At 39.6% G+C, this 24,100-nt stretch overlaps 1 protein-coding gene across 8 annotated transcripts in view; it reads right to left on the bottom strand.

Moving 5' to 3' along the window:
* The window catches only part of SCAF8 (SR-related CTD associated factor 8), a 155,159-nt gene that overhangs the window by 124,341 nt on the left and 6,718 nt on the right, over window positions 1–24,100 (bottom strand). For 6 of the 8 annotated variants that reach the window (XM_048937668.1, XM_048937664.1, XM_048937667.1 and 3 more), the window contains exon 1: window positions 19,575–19,683. The exons of 1 other annotated variant lie outside the window; for it this stretch is intronic. In XM_048937668.1, the coding sequence (XP_048793625.1) occupies window positions 19,575–19,604 (30 nt within the window). In that variant the 5' untranslated portion in view covers window positions 19,605–19,683. Of the gene's footprint in view, window positions 1–19,574; window positions 19,684–20,428; window positions 20,530–24,100 lie in introns of those variants that run through there. One more of the 8 variants, XM_048937670.1, reaches the window with a different exon arrangement.

A 24,100-nucleotide genomic window follows, 5' to 3' on the forward strand; every position in this document is an offset into this window, starting at 1 on the left:
TCTGTTTTACACTCATGCTTCAGTGCTCAACTTTCACTTAAGCTTCAGTTACACACTGGTGATACTGCAGGTCATTTTCGTCCTGTGTAACAGCTTGGCTTGATACATGCCACTACAGCTAAACTATTTCTGGGGAGTGTCAGAAACATTTTGCTCACTTTCATGAAGTATGCTTCAGCTTGCACTCCCAGTCAGCAAACTCAAAGCTAAAATGCTAACAACAAGAGTAATCTAGACATATGCAAGACTGAAATCAGGCTGAAATTCAGGAAGCCACCTTGCCAATCCAAAAACTGAGCATGAAAAAGTAGGAAAATATAGGAACTTCTTGACCACAGATAGAAGCAGCAACAAGGAGGCAGAACCACTGACTCATGTAGATGAGATGGTAGCACACCTGACCATTCCACCAGCTTTGATATCACCACAGAAAGGTGGATGGGGCAGTTCAAAGCAACAAGAAAGCTACAACACTGTGCTGGGAAGCACAGAACAGTCACAACTAATTCTGAAGCAGTGTGCAGTCAGGATGCTATAATAGCATCCCATTACTCTACTCCAGGTAGTAGAAAGCCATATTTGCCTTTATGTTTTCTATTTCAAACTATCTGTCATTAAAAGAATAAATGAACCAAAAGAAACAGCAAAATTAAGAACATAATTTTCTACAGAGAGGCTTTTTGGACAATGGATATACCTGTTGCAGGCTTTCACAGCTGTTGAAAGGAAAAATCTGTTCACAGATCCTAAATTCAGTACTTGGAAGAAGCCAAGACAAAATAATTCTTCTAAGTTGTTTGTCCTTATAAGGATTTAGGAAGCTTTAATTTCCAATAAACATTTTATTTTGAAGATAACATTCACTTGGCAAGACAGTGATTTAGGCCCATCAGCGCATGACAAAAGAACTGTGAAGCAGCAGCATCTGGAACACTGCAAGGGACAATGAGGGCCCTGTGTGAAATACCTATTTGCAATTTTGCAACATTTAATGCAACACTTTCGACAAAAATAAACCACTTATAAAATTAAGAAATGTAACGTTCATTAAAATGTAATTTTAATGGTTCCACCATGGTTCCACCTCTCCTAGGCCTATTTAAGAGCTGACTGCCACTGAGGAAAGATCTCTTCCTGGAGATTGCTCTTTGTGCAGTTTATTACAAGCCTACAACATTGGTGAGCATTTTTCATTGATTATTTTTTCATCGTGATAATCCTACTTAGAAGGTAATAAAAGTGGTCAATCAGAGGTTCAGGCCATGATCAGCGGTTCCCATACAGATGTTCATTGAGTAGTGGCCAAAACGACATGTTTCTGAATACAGAAAGTTGAACGTGCACAAATGCCTTCCTGAATACCTACCAACAGCACCCATGCTTTTAGCTCCATCCTCAGGAAATTCACACATTGTGCTTATTAACAGCCAACCAGGAATTCCCCTCCACTAGCTCTAGTGTTAGGCTCCTTAAAGAGGCAAGACTTGGAGAGGCAAGACTCGAGCAATGAAATTATTATATTTTTTTTTTTTCATCTAGCTTACAGGATTATTAAGACTGTAGGCATGCCAAAGAAATCAAATATATTTCAAATCTAGTTAAAGTAAAATAATTCCATCTATTCAGAATTAAAACATGAAAACAAAAATACTTTTATTTTTAAAACTTGTGTTTCAATTCTGGCTCATTTCTTTTTGTATGTCCTTTTGTACAAACATTTAGTCAAAACAATTTGCTATAATTATTTCCTGATCATCATTTTATAAGGCGCTGGCAGAAGCCCTCTAAGCAAACTAAGAAAAAAGAACCCAACAAAAACAATAAAGCTAAATAGTAAAGTCAAGGAAATCATCTGAAACAAAATGATATAATACTGATTATCCCAAGTGGGATGCCAAATAAAAAAAAAGTGGCCAGACCCTCTAGCTGGTAACGTAAGTACAGAAGATAAAGTAATTAAGTTTGAAAAACTAGTTAAGTGATGAAAGGGCACAACAATAAGCCTTTTTCAAATGACAGAAGGAATAAAAGACATGTTACTGGATTCCTCTGGGGCCAAAAAAGATAATCAGTGCAAACACAAAGACTCATAGGAGAGAAAGCCCAGCAGAAGAACCCGCCTCTCCTCATCTGTTTTTAGACCTATGCACCGAGGAAAAACTCTGGAGATCTCCCATACCACAATCCCCTTCTAGTGGCAAAGAACAAGTTTGTAAAGTGAAAAATAATGGACTGTGAGAATCAAATTCTGAAGAACTCAAGAATGAAAAACTTGCTGCTAACTGCCATTCCTGAATTCTCACTTCAAACAGCCTCAATCTTGTAGCGCTGAAAGACCAAAGATAAAGAACAGGAGTTTCTGAAAAGGGCTCAAGGGGACATTCAGGAAACAATATATCAGCTAGGTTCAACATTTGTACCAGAAAAATATATAAATTTCTCCAAAGAAAAGAATTATTGGGCACGTATAATTCCATGCAGCTGTTGAAAAGAAAAACCACGTTTCAGGCTGTTGTTCTTTGAAAGGCTCCACAAGCGCTGCAAGAAATCACAGCTACAGCCCACCTGGAATTCCAAAAGACATTACACACTTCTCACAAAAGGGTACAACAAAACTGGGGTCTCCTAAACAGGCACTGCCATGGCAAATAACCTGACCAGCTATTCCTTAAAGGTAGCCAACAAATAATTTGAATAAATCGGTGGAAGTCCCAAGAATCTGAGCTGGTGACTGTGCTGTTCTGTAGTTCTGATTGTTCTGGATAGGAAAGATGAAGTCTGACTATCAAAAGCTGCCAAGGAACATTAGTGATACAAAGATATAAAGAGGTAGGCAAACTAAAAGCAAGCACACAGGAAGTAGTGGATTTTGAAGCTGACTACTGTCATGCAGGAATGAGATGTGCTGGTGCAAGAGCAACAGTACAACAGTCAACCAGAAAAATTTCAGCAGTAAACACTTTTAGAACCACACCATTATTTAGTTTACTGTACTAACCTATAGGGCACTCTTGTCCTTAGTATTTCTGAAGTTTCCTCCCTCCTAATCTTCAAGAAAGTCATTAGGGTTAACAAAACACATGGAAATGTTTTTAGGTGAAGAACAAGGGTGGCTAGAACTCTTCAGCACACAAACATCTAAGGGAATAGCAGATGCCAATATAACCCTGAGTAGTAGGGAAGGTCACCCTGGAATAGATGGGCAGACTAAATGCAGGAGTGCACCAAATGAAACCAGAATGAAATGAATGAAAACCAAGCTGGTGAAAGTGGTTTGAGATTGCTGGCTTTTATTTCCTCCAAGAATTCCCTGCCTCAGAGGGGTGTTTTTCTATGCCTCACAGGGATGTGATTCACTCAGGAATATCTTGATATGTTTGCCCAGATACTACAATGAAACACACCCACTCTTTTAAATATAGAATACAGTCAGCAATCTGTATGTAAGTACGCAATGCAACTCTTAACTTAGAAGAACTTCAAATGAAGTTTAAGCCTTATCACATCAGGCAGCTGCATTTTTTTCTTCAATAGAAATTAAGTTCACTTATAGGTAGCGAAAGTGAAATACTGCACTCTTCCTGCGGCAGACAAAACCAAGAAGTTTCAGAGTTTCTGAAACATGCTGTTCACATTAAGAATACAAACGTGGAAGGAGAAAGCATGGGAGCACACACAAACCATAATGCAAACTTCAAAAAACATGCTTAGCAAATGAACTCCCACGTGACTCAGCACATTCTGAAGAAAATCTACCTAATTCCATCACTAGTCATTTATCTATTTTTTGGATAAGCATCAACACACACCAAATGCTGAAAAAGAGACAAATTGATGAGCGTTTACTTATGCAATTGATGCCTATCTGCATCAATACAGATATCTGTCACAGATTTCTACAGATACCTGTCCACTCATAAAACCTGCCTTCTCTACTTAAATTCATTACTTCAAAGCTGAAACGACTTGCATACTTAAACATGTTTGCATATATATATATATACACACACACACACATATTTAGCATAAACAGATAATAATAAGTACAATAACTTAAAGCACTGTTGTGGTGGGCACCACACTTCATAGTCTCTTCTATAATTTGTTCTAAGAAAATACAAGTTCTTCTGTGAACATGGCACATCTATCAACAGTTGATGACGTGCACACCTATTTGTTCAAAATCTTATTCTAAAACCACCTGATGATGTTGAATCAATTTGTTGTATTCACTTAGTAATTAGTATTCATTTTAGTATCATTTAGCAGTCAGATTTTGCACTGGAAACTAAAAAGAATATGCTAATCCAAACAAAAGTAACATTCATTTCTCAGCTATCTTAATATCTGAAGGGAAGAAAACAGCCTTCTGCCATCTGCCCGGAAGAGTACTACTACACAGAGCTCTGTATTCACCCACGATTCAATCTAACATGGGAAGGCTCTCCTGAGAAAAGTCACCAGAACACAAACAGAATCTCTGGGGAAAAGTGCTATTTTTGTTATTATTTTCTTCTTTGCTTCATTAAGTCCAACTGACTTGAATAAACAGGAAAGTTAAGCCCGACATAATCAGAGACAAGTCAGTTTTTCAAAAACAAACGCAAGCAACTAATGTTAAGGAATTCAGTTATAAAGAACATCAAATGCAGTTTTCCCATAATGACTTTTTGGGAATAGCTTCCTCTGTGAGAAAAATAGAAAGAATATTTTCAAGTTTCTAAAAAAAAGTGCCAGTGATTTTTCAGAGCAGTGCACTTAACATGTTTGTTTGCAATGCCAATGGAAATGTAATGTACCATTACTTTCTTTTAGAAAGCTATGGACAAAATACTTAATTGCCTGTCTCAAGTATTCTGGATGAACAAACATTGCTCAACTCCAAATATAGTGCAAACAGAACTGAAAACTACAAAACACAACTGAAATTGGTCTTCCCACCCCATTTATTACTAAAATAAATATCAGGGCAATCTGCAATGAATTTGGGTGAGGTGAAGCTGTTTTACTGTTGGCTATATGATAATTCCACCTAGCCATGCCCTGCCACCACCACCCTGATAACAAGGTGGAATACAATCCATAAACACATGAAAGAAGTACTCACGTTTGATTAAATACCGAATATAAATTACAGGGAATTCCTTAAAAGGATGGCTGGAATCTGAATGGCATTTAAGGGACAAAATGAATCTGCAAAGATATACTTATCACCAAATCCTAATCTGTCTCAATGAAAGCTATTCCCAGGGTAATGATCTTACAAGGCAAGAATCAGATGCCAGCCAAACGGCCATGTAAGCACATAACAGCTTATCAGACAGACATTACAAAGTCTTCAAGCTGATCACAGTAACTGGCAGTTTTAAGGGTGTATTCTTGTTTTCATTTTATTATATATAATAGACTGTCTTCTCAACCTGTTTTGTTACTGTGACAATTTGAAAAACAGATTTCCTAATTTTATTAGCTCTTATCCTTACTCAACTGTACAGAAATGTAAGAGACAAACAATGGGTCAAACCTGCATTGCGTCTCCAAAGCTATCACCCGTTCTTCCCTAAATCTCTTCATCAGGCTGCGTAACAGCTAACCAATTCATCTCTTAATCATGCCTCAAAAACCATCATTTATACAACTGTGCTTCGCTACTCCACCCTGCTGGCCTTGCGTCACACCCAAACGTTAAGTAGTACAACTTACATGCCCCAGGAGGGTGAAAAAACATCAATGTGGTGGAGCATACTGTTAGCCAACTTCAGTGCTTAACAGAAATATAGACTGAAAAATGCTCAGTGGAGGATTCAAGCCATAGAGACGTTCCCACAGGATCTTGACTTATGTGCATTCCATAAGAAGACCCTTTCACCCAGCAGACCAGGTTCCTTCTCCACTTTGTCTGGAATCTCATGAAATTGCCCTTTTTGTTTACCCTCCACATCCAGAGCTTCTCCAAGCCTACAGATGCTCCTTTCAGCCCTCACCCAATCCCAGCTACCTTGGCCATTTCAACTGCCAAGAAAAGCAGGAAGTGTGTCAACAGAGACCTGGAAAGCATTTCAAGCTCCTTGTCTAATTGTGCCTCTGGTGTGAGCATCACTACCAAAGAGCACCCAGATCTTCTAGGACACCTCCAAGTGGTAGCTGTTATAGGGGCTGCTTTGCTCTCTCTGTCCCTACACAGCTCTTTCTTTTTAGTTTAAATTTCAATTCTTAACAGTCTACTCCCCTCTCTTTTTTTCCTTTCACGTTCTCTTTTGTTCTGTTTTTGCGGATTTTGATTTTATTTTTTTTTAAACCTTCTACCCCTTTCCTCAAGAAGGCACAGCAGCAGTTACTTTGCTGATGTACCGCTAGCATAGACAACATGAATGGGAACAGCAACCAACAGCTGATGCTTATAGCACGTAGATACACAGTTGCCACTTCACTGATACTGTTTCTGATACTTTTTTTCTAGTATTTTAGCCACCATCAACCCACAGCTCAGCAATTCCTGAGCCACCACTAAGGGAACGTTTTCATACAATCTTCAAGCTTCCTCCGTGTACAGCAATACATTTATTATTTTTTTTTAAACACATGTAAATCTTTATCATGCCCAATACCTTATAGCAAAGACAGGTAGTTTAATCAAAACTTGTGCAAATAAACATTTTTTCTTGTTTTGAGCTCAGGTTCATAAATCACATTGGATTTGTGCAAGCTCTGCACTGGAAAAAATAGTAGTCTGCCTCTTCTGTGTCATCAGTACTATAGACTCCTATTTCATGACCCTTCAGTGACCTCTGTTCTAGCCTGAAAAGAGTATAAATATTTACTAATTTCTCATGCAGACCTGTTCTGTTCCTTTGACTGTCCCTTCTGCCCTGTACACGCAGTACTGCCAGAATGGCTTTATGAGCTGGAAATTAGACTACATGTGATACAAAACAAAGATATAATGGCATTTACAATGAGTCTCTATTTTTTTCCTAAAAATTTCTGGAATATTTCTGAGCATAAAAGGCATTTCACCTTGATTGCAAGATCTTACCAATTGCCAAATGATGTAATTTCAGGATCTATCACTGAGTACATGAAGGAAGGGTTGCCTTTTTTGTACTGTCTTCCCAGCCATTACTCTACATTTAACTAGACGAAACTGCAGTCTGTCATCCAAAAAAATCAGTATGGCAGTGTAATTTTGCAGTTCATCAAATCTAGCCTTTCATTATCACTATCCCAAACACCTTCGTAACTCATAACCTCATAAGTTTCTTCCTTTTGCACAGCATTTATAACTACACATGGATTCCTGCCATAAAATCTCCTAAGATTCCCTCATGAAAAAGAACAATCATTTATTTCTACAAATGGTTTTTCTACCACCTTTCCTCTTGTAGCAGTTATCTATATGATCTAAAGATGTAGAAAGAACTCTCTTTCTCCACATAATTCAACTTCTTTTCAAAATTTTGGACATGGAGGATCTTGTCAACTACTTTCTAGAAGTCCCAGTACATGGTATGACCAAGTATTCCACAGTCCACATGGCTGGCCTGAAAGACAGACCCTGAAAAGGTCTCTCTTACTATGCCATACTATTTGGTTGGTGGTCATAAAAACCACACCAACTCTTCCTCATGTATCACATCCATTCGAGCAGTTTCAAACAAATTCTGCTGCTTATTTTTCCACCACCTTCAACAGTTATTTCTTCAGAGTTCGATACCAGTTAAATAATAAAGCCTTGAAAGTCAACTTTACTATCAGATCATTAAAACAAGCGTTTCTCTCATACCACCCTCTCACTCATTACAGTCAATTGATATTATCTGAAAATAAGACAAGATTGCCTGTACTCAAAAGGATTTTGAATGAATTTATCGGACAAAAGAAAATGCATTATTTCCTCATGCATCTCCTTCAGAATTAAGAGGTTCCAAATGCATCAGTTACACTGAGTCTTACACACACAAAAAATCTGGATTTAAGTGTCATGCCCAGGAAAGGAGGCTGGCAAGTAAAGCCAGTTACATTCACAATTTTGTATTTTTCCCCATCTGATGTAACAATTTAATGCTTTGTATATCAAAAAGCAATAAAACTGACAGCTAAGAATCTATGTAAGGGGCAACATTCCAGCATACAGAAGGCTTAACCACATCATTAATCATCTCTTTCCCCAAAGTTATTTTATATAAATCGCAGTCTTACTTCCAGAACGGGAAGAGGGGTAAAAATCGTATTTTGCTCAAAGATGTAATAAGCTACATAAATTATCTGTTGGGAATGGATTACAGGCAAAAATCAGGCTGATGCTGTAGTTAAAGCACTGAATTTTTGCTCAATAGTTTCACTGTAATTCCTTTAAGATAAGTAGTCTTTAAGAGAAGGATTACTGAAAGCCCGGGAAGTCAGAGTATCTCAAATTCTGATTGTTCACTAATGCAAATAATATCATTAAAACTAATTCAAAAAGTGCTAAAAAATTATTTTTTTTATTGTAAGTATCTGTAAAAAGTGAACTTGACTGTAAAAAACCTGTATTTTACAAGGCAGTCTACTACATAACTACAGCCTAAAGTTTCTCCAATGAAGACAGGGCACCATGAAAATGAACTACTGTACCCTTCTGTGAATGGTCAGTGGCCTGCAGAGCAACTCACTGCATCTCCATGGAAGGCAATGGCATACCACACTACTACAATAGCCAGCATTTTATTCTAAAGTCTTTCACCACCCTTATTCAACTAGCAAGACAGCCAGACAACTGCTTCCCTACTACAGTGATATCCTGGCTAAAAATCAGAACAATGTGCTAACTTCATTAAAACAAAGCCTTATAAGTATTATATTCTTTTTCATACTTCTGGTCATGTCTTATAAAGGCCAGAAGAGACTGACTAGACAATAACTTATTCACACAAGACAAATTTTGCCACTAGAAGGCTTGAAAACTAAGAACATCTCTGATGTCATGCAATCCAAAGGAATACTCAAATCTGTACCTCAGAAGTTACATCATTATTACAGCAACTAAAGGAACAGACTTTTTGATACACAGAATTGCTCAGGTTGGAAAAGATCATACAGATCATCAAGTTCAACTGCAACCTAACCATACAACCCAAACTCTAACAACCCTCTGCTAAATCATGATACTGACACACGAGGACTCAGACAAGCCTCTGAGATCACGACCAGAATTGGTACCAGGGTTATCAATTACATATACCTCTATGGACATGGTTTTATTTTCTCTGAAGCATTTGGTCCTGGCATCAGGGCACAACATTATCCAGACATCAAATACAGTAGTAAATGTTTGCAATTTTGATGTGCAGAAGATAAAATAAATACTTCACAGTAAATCTAATAAATATTAACAGATTACATTAATTTTTCACATTTCAATAGCATTAGAAATTAATAAAATCCAATTGCATATACAGAAAGAGTCACTGAATTGCTTACCAAAATATCTACATCACCACACTGCAAAGAACAAGAAAAGAGCATTGTCAGTCATTGCTTTGAAAAACAAATAGAAACAACAAGTTTTATTGTTGCATTTCATGTATTCTTGATTGCCTAGGAGAAGTTAATTAAAATATCTGAGCCCATCCCTCAGTGAATAAATTTTTTGCTCAGAGCAGACTGGAACATACCAGTGAAAACTGCTATTTAAACCCAGTTAATACCTTGTTGCTCCCTGTGTTGCACAGAAATTTCAGATTATAGACTAAAAATGTGCACTTAAGATGGTGAAAATGACAAATATTTCATTCTGCATAAGATATTTTAGTCTGAAATTAGAACAGTGAAAAGTTCCAATCTTCCAGTAATCAATATGGGTTGATAATATCCAATGCTAGCAAAACACAGAACAAAACAGCAACTATCCTAATACAACTGTGTTCATTTAAAGTGCATGATATGTGGTTGTATAATCAATGGATATCAAGATGTTACTATCGCAAAATAAACAAGAGAGTTAGGCAAAGCGGACTACGATAACAAGAGAGAATAAATGGAAGGCTTACCCTTATGCTGGGCTCACCACAAAACACCAGAAGGAGGGATCTCCAGACAAGATCCTTCCCCACTGGCAGCCAGCTCTTAAATAGGTCTAGGAGAGGTGCAGCCAGGCTCCACCCCTTCCGGCAGCACAGGAGAATTGCCTTCAGCTGTGCTCCTCTGGCTGACTCATGGCTCGCCTCACGCCTGAATCAGAGGTTCAGGCCGTGACTCAGCAGTTCATACAGTGTTTCATATTAACAAATACATAGCACAACAGTCAACATGCTTGATATCCCAGTATTTTCCTTTTATATTGCACTTCATTGACTTACAAAATATTTAAAATCACTTGAGAATGTTCACTCTAAAAGTTTACTCCCTCCATGCCAGACTAAGGACATGCCACTCTCCGCATATGGTAATTTTTGCAGAAGTGATCTGAAAGTTCATCCTAACTGATTGTACAAGCAATTGAGTAAAATAAGCCATAAAGCCAGTCAGTTTCTAGTTGAACACTTATCAGCATGTGAAGAAGCCAGGTATTACTGACATCACCCTTATTTAGTCCTTCTCCCACCCATTTCTTTTTAAGGCAGTCAACAACTTCAAGTTTACTGACCCTGAACAATTCTAGGTGCAATTATAAAACTCCACTTAAGCTTTTGTATTTTAGAGTCATAAGTCCTACTACAGCCCATCTTCAATTCATTACCCTCTATTTTTTTTTCCTGCATTCAAAGAAAGCTTATAAGCCCTGTTGGTATAACCTGCTTTGTACCAATAAGCTGTGAACCTAAAACCAGAATTTAAAGAAACCACCTGGATTCAAGTCTGGTGTCCTGAATTGTTTGCAACTACTAAGGAACAGATGTTTAGTTGAGATGTTTAGCCTCTAGAACACTCTTTATTGCTTTCAAACCTTTAACAAGTCATAAAATACAATTCCCCTTATTCTCTTCACAGTAACTTAGGATGTTTACAGCCTGGGAACAAAAAGCTTAGAAAAACTTAAATGGTTCTCATAAAATAGCTGGGCAAGACTAAGCCCTTTACCAAAGCTCAAGCTCCCAACAACAGAAGGACGACTGATCAAAAGGTCCATGCCACACTCGAAAGCACACTGCATAAGAAAACAGGGAACATAAAGGGGGTATGTCACTTCCTGCAGTTCTCTCAGTATTCCTGACACTATTTTTTTTTCCCCCATAAATACCATTTTTTCACGATCTTCTAGCCAATTTTTTATCACCAACTGAAAAATCTATCATCTCCAGGCATGACGTCAGCCTGCAGAATTCCAGAGGCCATCCCGATGGGGAAGCGCCTCTCCTCATGCAGCAAGGCGTTTATCTGCAAGGATGTGGCACAGTGTGAAGTCACGCGCCTCAGACAAGTCTAAACACCATCACATCTCTACAGCTGTGAGAAACAAAGTACAGGGCCAGACCCAACCATTCTGAAAATCAGAGACCGGCACATTTTCTCTGCCAACTGCTTCTAAGGCTTGCAACAGAAGCTGTCTTGTTGCACTGACTTAGAAATGTTTTCTCTGTAGGTATTGCTAAAAATTTCCTACATTCCTAACAAAGCTTCATGATTTAAAAATAAACTAATTAATTAAATTTAAAAAATAATAATCACGGTTTGTAGCAGGATGGATTTCTCTGCAACCAATATATTCGTTAAATGCATGTTTCTCCTTTCCTGCTAAGTGTTTCACTTCAAAATAACAAAGCAGCTACAGCTGCTTATCTATTAACAAAGCTACGAAGATCAATGTTATCTGTAACCAAAATACAGAGCAAATTCACAGAATAACCCCATTCCTTTTCTTGTGAACCAGCTTTGTTCTTTTTTTTTTTTCCCAGTGTTCTGAAAACTTTACTCTGACCACAGATTTCCATAAGCTTCAACAATCTGTTTAATATATTGCTCTTGGCTTTTGGAAAATGCAAAGACCTTTGTAAACATGATTATTCCTCTTTTAAACTTCGGTCACATCAATAGCAAAATACTAAATTCTATTTTCTATCTGTATTATTAGCTTATAAATGATCTGCCGAGAGAGCTCCACAAAGCCATCTTTTAAGGCCAAGATTTGTAAAGAATCTGTTTTAGAACAAGCAGCATTCAATTTATACTACTTTGTGCTTGTGTAAAGAAGCTATAGAATACAGGTATGGAAAGCAAAGGATTCATCCAGTTAATTACACATCAGTTTTAATGAGTACCTAATACATTTTAAAAAAAAAGGAAATGAAAAAGAAAAAAAAGACATTCCAAGAAAGATGGAACCTCTCAGCATTCGATTTCAAATCAACAAGTATACAGAAACATTGAAACAGCACAAGAAGATGGATCTTCTGAAATATTTTTCCCAAAAATGCATGTTATTTCAATTATAAATTCCAATTCAACAGCGTAAGACAGCTGTTCACTGTCTTTTATAAAACACCTTGTACAGCTGTAATCTGTTCATCAAAGAATACTCACTCCTATCTTCCAAACTTGATGTTACAATTAGGAGGGAACTTCAAAATAAACAAACTCAAGGCTACCAAAACAAGTGCCTTCAATCTCTCAGCTGTTGCTATGCTATGCTCTCCTACTGCTCAGTTGCCACCTACCCAAAGCCCTGCTCCTTGCAGGTGGTGCCTCCCGGGTCTAAGCTTTGCTCTTCCTCCTTTACTCATCATCTACTGGGATTGTAAATGGGAACCACAGAACTGTCTGTCAAGCCTCCAAAACAATAAACAAGTTGAAAATTGTTACTGCTTTTGCCATGTAGAAGGTTGCTTTCCTTCTCGTGCCAAGTCTTACCTTGCACATGCAAATGCATTTTATTAACTTAAAACACATGCATTATATTTCTGAATGTCAAAGCATCAGAAAAATCTCCACTTGCTCACATAATCACAAAACCAGAAAAAAAAACAGAAATGCAGTATTATTCAATACATGCTTCAAAAAACAAAAACAGCTCATACCATCTAAATTGCCAGCACTATTACATATACTTTGTAGTCAAGCTCTCAAGAGGAAAGACAATGGCAAAATACTGTATATCCCTGGTAGCCATGAATATACATGGCTGTAATTACCATTTGTATAGTATATATGCTATACATACTATACAAATGGTAATTCACTTGACAAAAGCTTGACATTGTAAAGAGTGGATTCATTTGTGGTGAAACAAATCTGACAGAGGGTCACGGTAGCAATGCACTCTTCTCCTCTTACTTTCTCCAAATTTAAACAAATCCTGTTTAAAAAAAAATAAAATCTGTTTTTAAACAGATTGGTTGGTATCCGTTGGTACAGCTGACCAAGAACAGGTGAAAATGAGAGCTAGTTCAGCAGTAGCTCAAGACCTCTTGCTCTCTTGCAGAACACATTCCATACAGTGTAGAAGCTCCTGGTGAAGAAGGTTAATAAAATTACCTACTTGGCTGTCAGTACTCCCAGAGCAATACAGCCAAAAAATAACTTCAAAGAAGTGAAGAAACAGAAGAATGTACATGCAATTCATGAAAAGCTATGATATGAGAACAAGGACTAATCTTGTATAGAGTTAAAGCCAAGATGAACTCTGAATACATACACGAACAATTGTAACCTACTGTCGCCATGGAGTTACACCAGTGTTTGTTGAGGCCAGGAGGGCAGGCTCTAAGCAAGGCTCAATCAGCCAATCCGGAGATAAATTTCTCACTGCCAGTCCAGAGGTAGAAAGACGAACCAATTTTACAGTCAGAAAAAAAAAAGTCCGCCACCTTCCAAGTGAAAGAATCTTCAGGAAAATACCCAAATGTCTAGCATATGTTTGAAGACATGCTTTATCAAATACTCTTGTTCTGAATGTTTTTTTCCATAAGAAAGTCTTTTGGCTTACTAGACTCTACAACTGCCAGAGGAAAACAGACTGCTGATGGCAAACTCAAATAAGACTCAGGATAATTTCAAGTACTTTGCAGAAGATTGTAGCCTTAGGCATGGTTTTAGTGAGTATGTGAAGTGCATTTGTATTAAGCTGCAAAATGGTTCGGTGTTCCCTAAATGAGTAGCAAACAGGACCAATAATTGTAACAACCCAGCTACAACCCAGGAGTACTGGCAGAATCCAGAGACCTACATTCAAACTCACACTCCAAGAATACAGGGTTCTAATCTAGAACACGAGTTAAGAAATGTAAAGACTGTAAAATGGAAGGCAGAAAAACATTTTGTATCTGCCCTACATTAATTCACAAGAGAAGTGAGGTTATTGAGAAAAGTATGCAGAAAAGACAGCTAATATTTGGGACAAAGCCTGGCATGATCATTTACTCAAGATTCTGTGACTGGAGAAAGGCTAAGGTGAGACAAGTTTTTGAAAATGTGATACTGAAACTATAAATATTTATCCAGCACACACAGTCATTTAATCGGGTGATTTCATAAACTGACTTAGTATATTCTGGTAAGAAAAATGACTTCTGCTCCTGTGGCCTCTTAACAAAAAGCAAATAGTTTGACTCTTGCTGGGAAGCAACGGGGTGAAATATTTACATTTCACTGATACTGCTCCTCATGGCCCTGACAGCAAAAGTGAAATTAACAAATTCTTACATATTTTGCTGCATCCTAATGAAATGCGTTTTCTCTGTCGTTTGTTTTTTCTTCTCTAAGGAGCACTATGGGATTATAATGCAAAATAAAACCGAAGACCATTTTCACTTCCGAGCCAGAGGTTAAGAATGAAAAACTGAGACACCTTTCTGGATAGGTATCTACATGCACATGCAAATACAAATGGTTAATTTTTAATCCCAAAAATTAAGAATAAGAGATAAAAGAATCCCAATCTGCTACAACAAAGCTTACAAAGAACAGAAGATAAATGAAGTATCAGATAAAACCTAAAGTTAAAAAGCTTTGAAGGTATCAGTAGCAGAGTCCTTTAGAACAGCAGAGGATGTGAAAGCAAGTTGCACTTTCCTATCACTATTTTCCACCACTGTTAAACTATTGGCAAGAAAGAAAACAGGCAGAGGATTTCTCATTTTCTCAGCAATGAGAGACAGAAAATAAAACTCTGCAGATGTTACAGGTGCTTCAGCAAAGGCAGGATTTCAGAAATCTGTTTTGCCCTTGAGTAGCTTACATGCCCTTCTGCTGTTCCTCATATACAACTGCTATTATCATTACTTGCACTAATCAAAGCCCTGGCTCCTCATTTCACAGAGCATCCTTCTCACCACTCTACTCAACTATTCAGCATCAATTTCTATTTAGCATCTTTACGAGGCACACCAGTTAGGCTTTTTCTTTTAAGCATCAACTGGCATTCTTTTATAAAAAAGCTGCCATATAAATACAGCCCTCTAAAACAGAGTAACTGATTTACGCTGTACTTTTGTGTATCCACACTCCAGTGTGTGTAATGAACATGAGTTATTTCCAAGAGGATATTTCTGAAACCACAGCTAACCAAACTGCTCCCCACCACCACTGCAAACCTGCTGTCTGAAGAAACATCATGGCCATGGTGAGCAATGGACAGTTAAGTGGAGCACAGAGACAACTGCACCAGCAGTAAATGATCAGTGGCAGTTACATCCCTACCACTGACAGATTTCAGAAGAAGAGGTTAGTTAGCTCAAATGTAACAATGAAGATTTTATGAACCATTTCCTTTCATCTTACACAGCTCTCAAAACTGTCCTGCACACCAAATGCTCACTGCAACCCCACTTTACGATGACCTATGTATGGATAGCCATGGTTAAAAACACCTGAAGCCCAGTCTAGTAATTCTGGGCAAGTTTTACTTGTGGCTCTTCTTCCTAGAAGACAAGTGGATTTACAACAGAAAAGACACAGGAATCCACATCACTCTTTATGCAAACTAAAGTCACTTCCTTAATCTTTCAGTGCATTATGTGCACCCCACCTTCAAACACTTCAATATGGAGCACATTCCATGTCTCCACAATGATACTTATTTCACCGTTCAATTCAGTTGCATATGAAAAGATCAATACCCAAATGCACAGAGATTTCTTGTTCCTGGTATGAGCTTCAAGAAGCTATGTCTTTTTTTTTTTTTTAATATATGGCTGACCTTTTTACAATTGCCTCTTGGATATCAGTAATACATTGTGCTGCCTTAAAACTAGAAAGATAACAGTCCAAGGTAAGCATCAGGTGTTTTTCTTCTAAGTACAGAGAAAACAAAAAGACAGCAAGGGTAGCATCACCAGCAGGCAGGCTTTAAACTAGTTCACTAAGACATGTGAGAAACATCAAATAAATGGAATGCTGCATTTAATTGAACTAGATCAGTGAACTATTACTGCAGTTTTAAGGGAAATAAGCATCTAAGCTGATAATGTTCTTTAAAAGCTTTTAGCTTTTAGACAGCTATACAACAAATACTATGTTTTAGTTACTTACATTTGCAACTAAACCACTATTATCCCACTGCTGGAACTTGACAGTACGTGTGCTTGCCTCTACTCCATTCAAGTTCCTTCTAACAAAATCCATTGTATGGAATGTGTAAAGAACTTTAAACGTTTAAATAGTTTTCTTCTGTCAAGACTTGTTCTTGACTTTGATGCTCTGCTTTTAAGAAAAAGCTCGGGGTCTGAAGTGAGACCTGGAGGAACATGATTCTGCAGTAGCTAAGCTTCAAGGATGTCAACTATAGCAAATGATAAACCGTGCAGTGAAACACTGACAATTAACAGCATACAAAGTCAGCTGTGAAATATTTTATCTTTCTGTTTCACTGCTAGGCATTTTGAATCCAAGGTAAAATATCAACCACTACATGAAAACATCTAATGCCACGTGCAGGGCTGCCACCCAGTAGATCAAGCTGCCAACAGCCCCATCCAACCTGACCCTGAACCCTCCAGACATGGGATATAACAGCTAATTTTACATTCACAGTGAGGTACAGCACTGACAATGCCAAGTATCAACACGATGCAGAACCTGCAGCAGCAGGCATTACATCCAGTACTCAAGAGTACAAGGGGAAACTTGAGGTATTTCTTTTTAATCAAATTAGTGACCTATGTTAATCACTTCCACTGTGACTCTCCTATAGGACAGCTATGAGATCTTCTTTCAGTTCACAAACATTTTGAGTAATTTACACTACCTACGTGGACAGCTGCTTTCATTTTAGCTTTATGGCAGAATCCAAACACAACTCCTTCCCTAAGAAAAAAAAAGCACAAACAAACAATAGAAGTACCCAGTCTGCATATTTAAGTGTTTGAATGTACTTGGAACGTTCTTTCTAAAGTGTCATTAAGATTTCACCAGTAAGTTACATAAACTGCATAAACTATTGTAAAATTGTAAATTGAATGCAAGCTGCATAAGAGAAAGCAGTTAAAAGTTTTTCTTCTATGAATTTAGTCTACTGGATCTGATGCTATATTTAATTTACATCTATTTTAAAGCAAACATCTCTAGAAGAAAAAACTCCAACATCATGTCTGAAGTATAGCTTCATCTTTGAGCATAATATAAACCAAAAGAAAAAGGAATTTTGGAAGCGAAGTACAAATATTCTGTAACTTACTCAAAAGTATTCAGGTATAGCATAGACCATAAGCTATGAACACATCCACTTCAGCTATTTCCCTGTGTCATTTCACATTTCTAAAATGCTGAGTACGTATAGGTCAGTTAGACCAGAAATAACTATAGAAAATTAAGTTAAAATCAAGTACTGCAGTGGATACGGAAGTGTTAGAGTATCTAGCAACTATACTCAGGACTTCACAAACACAGCAACTTGTGTATCACTTACTTCCAGGGTGACGGGTTTGGTTACAGCATCTTCAAAACTTTCCTATCAGTGTAGACCAGTATTCAAATACAGAGACAGCCGTTAAACCAAAACAGAGAGAAGTCATAAAAACAAATCTATTCATAGATGCTATCAACTGACACTATAGGAGAAAATGTGGTTCATCTTCTGCATCTCTTTTTCCAAGAACACAAACTCCAGTCTTTTTCGAGCATTTAAAAGATGGGCACACTCTGAAGCTTTCCTCTTCCTTACCCTAAGTCTGCAGAGTTCATCTGTTATTTTGACAGTATTTATATCTGCGTGCTCAGCAAGTCATCCAGAAGTTGCTTCTGAATACAGAAGCAAAAACAATTGCTCATGCTGGGAGGTATACACAAGAGAAAGGTTCTAAACTGCTTATATTCTTCTGTTGTTGCGACTAGACTTTTCCCTACTTAAGAATACGGTATGTAAGCAAAGTAAAAAGTAGAACAGAAATGTTTTTAGTATTTTCTTTTTCTGCTTACAACATGATTTTTCCGCTCGAGAATTCAAATTGTGTTACATGCAAAACTTAGAACTGTACATCAATTAGGCCAAGTCAGTTCCTACTGAGTTCTCAAAAAGTGCCACTTAAAAAACACTTCTAAAATTTTATTTTGGCTTGTAGATACAACATGGTTAGCACACTGTTCCACTAAAAAAATAAAACTGCCATTTAATAAAATTTAATAAAAGAAAACTTTTAAATTATTAAAACCTTGCCACTTCTATGTTGGAGAAAGAAACCTGGAGCTCCAACTCCAAGCAGCCTACAGAAGTACGCATTGTAACCAGAGCTGATACTTTCTACATTTAATAAAAGTCGAGTTTTCTAAGGCACAGAACTTCCCATGGAGAAAATGGGTAATTATTTTCCTTATTCTCACCTGAGCTCTCAAATATAAACTCTGGCAATGAAGAGGAACAAAGCAGAGCTACCCTAAGAGCTATCCTGAAATAAGATGAAGTACTGGTGAAAAAAAAAAAGAAAAAGAAAAAAAAAAGGAAGAAAGAAGCTACGTATCCTATCAATAACTGATCTTTGTGAGCAGTGTTTGCAAATCTTCTGTATCATTCTCAACAGAGTTTTTAGTGTGGTTCCATATAACACTTATGGAATGTGTGCTTTCATTCTATCCTCTCTAAATGAGCTATTTTCGGTCACGGAGGTGAGCCTCCAGGCCCTCGTATTCCCACCCCCCGATCCACAAGCAGCTCAGGGAGGTGCCGAGATGTACCCTGGCGGGGTGCGGGCAGACGATTAAACAAGAAAAGTGGGAAGGGGTGCCGGAAAAGGCGAGCGGATCGGAGAATGGGGCAGACCTAGCCAGGAAATGCCCCGCTCTCCCGAGCTCCCTGCGTGAAGTTGGCCGGGCACCGCTCTTCCCTCCAGTCAGGAGCACGGAAGAGGCCCGCTGCCCCCAGCCTCCCCCACCGCCCTCCTCGCGCCGTCTCCCGCAGCCCTTCGGTGGAAGTCGCCCGGGCTCAGGGAGCTTCTCCCGCCGCCCCCCCCCCCCGCCCTCCTGACAGCGGCCCCCGCCGCACCCCGGTGACCTTCCCGCGGGAGGCCGCTCCCCGCTCCCGCCGGCCGGGGCTGCCCGGCCGCGGCCCCCCGGTTCCGCCCCCTCCCCGCGGCGAGGCGCGCGCAGCGGGAGGGGGCAGGGAAGGCGCCGGGCCCCAGGGCCCCGCCCGCTCCCCGACCCCGGGGGAAGGCGCGGGAGGGGGCACGCACCTCGCTGTTAAAGGCCTTCACGGCCTCCATGTCGCGGCCGAGGCGGGGGCCGGGCGGCTTCTCTCTGCTGATGGCGGCCGGGCCGGGGCTCGGCTCGCTCTGTGCGTGCGCGCCGCGCTCAGGAGCCGCCGGGCCTCCTCGCCATGGCGGGTGGCGCAGGGGGCGGGCGCGGAGGGACGCGGGCCCCGCTCGTTTCCGTCTCCTCCCGGCGGCGCGCGGTCTCCTCGCCCCCGCTTCCCGCCCGGCGGCGCCGACGTCCCCTCCCCCGTCGGGCTCCGCTGGGCCACGCCGGGAGGAGATGGAGGAACAAGGCGCAGCGGCTGCGGCGCGGGCACCAATATGGCGGACACGCGGGGGCTCCTCGCAGCGCAGCTCCGAGAGGAGCCGAGAGCGGCGCAGGCGGCTACAGCGCCACCTGCCGGGCAGCGCCCGCGCCGCAGAAGCTCTGCCGAAAGGGGCACGCCCCTCTCTGTCTCTCAGCTGGGCTCCGCCCCGAGCGCTACGGCCGGGCCCGGGAGGGAGAGCGGTACGGAGGGTGCGTGGAGCTGATCTGCTGCGCGCCTCGAATGCTTGTGAGGGGTCGAGCTGCGACAAGGAAAGGAGCGACAGGGCGTAGGAGAGCGCGAAATAGATCACAGAAGACGACACAAGTAGTAACTGAGGATTACTATTCCCGGAGAGCAAAGCCGGAAAAACAAAGCTGCGTTTACAACTTGGTAAGGCAGCACTGTAGCAGCCCCGTCCGGCGAGGAGTGGCCATTTTATTACCCGGGGTGTATTTCCCGCTGAACTCCCACCAGCAGCCCTGCCACGCAGCTGCAGTCCCTGGCAGAAAAGCCTCCTGCAGGACTTACCTGTCTCCTGGCGCTGACCCTGTCACAAGTGCTCAGGCTGGAGTCACAGATGCACCTTCAGCTGGAATTTCTCCAGAGCTCTATGCTGTTCTTTAGACCCTACACACACAGCAGTTCAGATCAGGTATGTTTTCTTTATCTCCCCCTCAAAACCCACACCAGCTCCCCTCAGACGAAACCCCCCCCCACAGTTCTCCATTAGTTAACCATCTCACCCAAAGGCATCCAGCTCTTCACTTGACAAACAGCACAGCTGAGAAGTTAAACCACACATGGAATCACACAGTTGCATTCTCACAGGAGCTCCCACAAAGAATAAATCGCATTACAGAGTTGTAGGTTTTTCTTCTACAACAGGTTCAATCAGGGGAAAAGCCCATCTCCAGCAGCCAATATAGTCACAAGAACAGCCACAGACATAATCAAGGGGCCAGAGCAAATGCTCTGTTTGGAGATGATGGGAGAATTTCAGTTCACTGTAGAGAAGAGATGAGCTTGAAGTAGGGAGGTCACCCAATAACAGCCAGCACCTACAAAGTGAAGTGACTGAACAAAACGCCTAAGTATTTTTGATCATTTTGAAATAATATCCAGTAATCTCTTGACCTGCTTTGTATCTTTTTTGGTCAGAGACACATCAAGTCAAGAGACGGTCTTAAGGCAGAACAGGTTCTGACTCAACAGTAGGAAAATCTTTTCCATCATGAAGATAGCCAAACAGTGAAATAGGTCCCGTAGAGAAATGTCATGGTGTCCATACCTTTTCAAGGTCAAAGAGGGTCAAGTTCTGGCTAATCCACTCAGAACTCACAGTTGAGCTTACTTGGAGCCACAGATTGGGGTAGGGAGCTTCTGAGGTTCCTTCTAAGCCAAATAACACTGGCAGTCTTCTACCAGAAAGACGGTGCTGCCCTTCCCTTCACAAATGTTTTAAGAGAAACACATTGTGCTTCCCAGGTTGTACATGGCCTTTGCTCCCCCTTTGATCTTTTCCCATGGGAATTGAAAGTAAAATGTAAAGAGACAACTGTTCAAATTATTGTAGAGCAAGGGGTTTATCATATTACAAAAACAGGTAAAACTTTGTGCTCCTTTGGAAAACTTACTCAAATATTTTAGGTATGAACTATCCTCTAGAATCTGGTAGCTTTCCTTTTGGGTGAAATTGAAGCAGGTCTAGTTTTGCCCATGAAAATATATGGAATACTACATTGGACAGGAAAAAAAACTTCAAAAACTATTTTGAAATTGACTTCAAAGTGGTCACAAGCTTCCATGTGACTGCTTTTACAGAGCATTTATTCCAGTAGCATAAACTCTTCCAGAGAAGGAAAGGGAAGAGTGAATAAAGAAGTAAACAGAGAAGGAAGGGTAAGATTCACACTTAGATGTATGCACAAAGCCTTGACCTCTGAAATGCAGAATTGACCTGTGAATTTGCAGTGAGTTAGCTATCATCCAAGAGTGAGAAAGCAGTTAACTGAATGAATACTATGCCTCTGATCGTAACACTAGATATTCTAGATTGAGTAAGCATACAACTGAAGTAATACTAAAACAGTGCAGAAAAATGGTTTATTCTGAGACAAGGCTGCCTTACCCCATGACACCACCCAATTCAATAACCTATGGTATTATTCATATCAAAGTAATCAGGAGGTTTCTTACCTTGTTCTGGAACAGAATGACTGACAGCTTACTGTTCAATGCAAGAAATGTTCAATTCTGGTGCTCTGTAAGACTAATGAAAGTCATAGCAGAAACTTTCAGTTTTGCAAATAAGTTTACTCGTGCTTTCCAAAATATAAAGGACTTATGAGACTTGCAATAATGGATTATGGTTTCTGTTTGGATTCAAATACAACTTTACAATTGTGAGAGAAAAACCAGAATGAAGATATCTTAAATCTCACATGTAGTGAGTTTTCCATAAAAAGGTAGAAGTACCCCCTCCTTTTTCCTACTTCTGACAAGTCTAAATAGAGATTCAACAGAATGTGCAAGTGTCATACCAACAATTACTCATAAGAGGCACCCACCATGCACAAGATCAGTTCCCTGAGCTTTTCTCTCACCTTTTAGAATAATTAAAAAAAAACCAAACATGTCAGGAGAGAGGGCTGGTGTTCAGGTAGGCATAGAGGAAAACAGATCAGTAATAGCCACTTGCAGCTAAAGGTAAAGGTAAGAAAATAGTAGTAAGTTTCTTTGTAGTAAACTCTTTCCACACACTTTTTTTTAGAAGACATCTACAAATGAAAGCCAAATCATTCAGCATGTACATTGCTAGTCTCTAATTTTTCAGTGTGCTTTCAGTCAAAGAAATTTTGACTGAATTTTAGTACATTCTTCCTCTTTATCAGTTTTCACAAACTACCTCATCATCTTTCGTTTGTATTTTTAGTTGCCATTCCATTATTACAACCATTTTAAAAGTTCAAAATTTGTGACTAGAGATACTGAAACATTTTCCACTGAACTTATCCTGAATGTTGGACGTCTTCTCACAGGGAGCTGTTCCCCCCCAGTCCCCAAGTGTGCACGCATTTCAAACATCATAAAAGGAACTCTGAACCACTGTATTAGTAACTATTTGTAATCAAAATAGCCTAATTATTGAAAATTGCAGTCAGTTTACTAACCAGTTCCTCAGTTCCTCATGATTGAGTTTACCTTACTCTGAGTTGTGCTCATCCCGGCTTGATGGTGTCAGGCTTTAGTCATTACACCACAGAAATCACTTGGAAGTGTGTTTTTTCTTTTTTAAACAATGAAGCATGGTGTTTGAAAGACAGCTTAGGTTTAAATTTGAAGGCCAGCTTTAAAGCTCAGAGGTACCCCCTGGATCTACATGAATTTCAAATGAAGCCGATTTCTTTTTTTCTTCAGAAAAAAAGAAAAAGATTTATAAATTACCTTTAGCAACTTTGATTTGCTTGTGGGTTTGGATAACCTGATATGTAACAGTGCTGGCCACACAGGTCACACCTACAGCAGAATTTCCAACATTTTTAACCATCTCAGACAGCATTTCCTGTTGCTTTCTTACTCTGTACAGGGTTCTAATCCCGAAGTTTCAACTTCATGCTGTACTGGTTTTTGATTACAGCGTACAGTCACAGGGTAAAGCAATCACTATTTCTTACAGCTACATAACGAACATTCAGTTCTGCTTCTAATGAGGTAATTATTTTAAAGAAAAGGTTAGGCAATGGTTTTGTAGTAGCAACCATGGCATGCTTATCTCACTGTAATGAAGCAGAACTACAAAGGTGGAACATAAAACATCCTCATGATTCTCACTTGTAAACACTGTAAAGATGTAAGAGTGGTCTCGTTTCTCTGGCCAACCTGAGCTACAAGCATATAAATTTTTAGAATCTTGAAATGAAAACCTAATATAAGCAGTACAAAGAATACGCACCAAAATCTTGAAGAATTCAGTTCTGGTAGCTCTAAAGTAGCTCTTTTCATAGACCAACAAGCCAAACTAGAATGAAAATGCCCTGAGTGAGAATACAAAAGATGACAGACAATACTTTCAAATCTTAAAGAAAAAAGTGTTCATCTGCTAGCTCAAGCTCCTTTTGAGATACAGGCTGACAACCAGGAGCACCAGTCCTTGATCAATAATTCAGATTATTTTTTCCACATTACTTTTTCTCTCCTCCC

The sequence above is a fragment of the Lagopus muta genome, chromosome 2 (genome assembly GCF_023343835.1).
Source record: "Lagopus muta isolate bLagMut1 chromosome 2, bLagMut1 primary, whole genome shotgun sequence".
Taxonomy (NCBI): Eukaryota; Metazoa; Chordata; class Aves; order Galliformes; family Phasianidae; genus Lagopus; species Lagopus muta.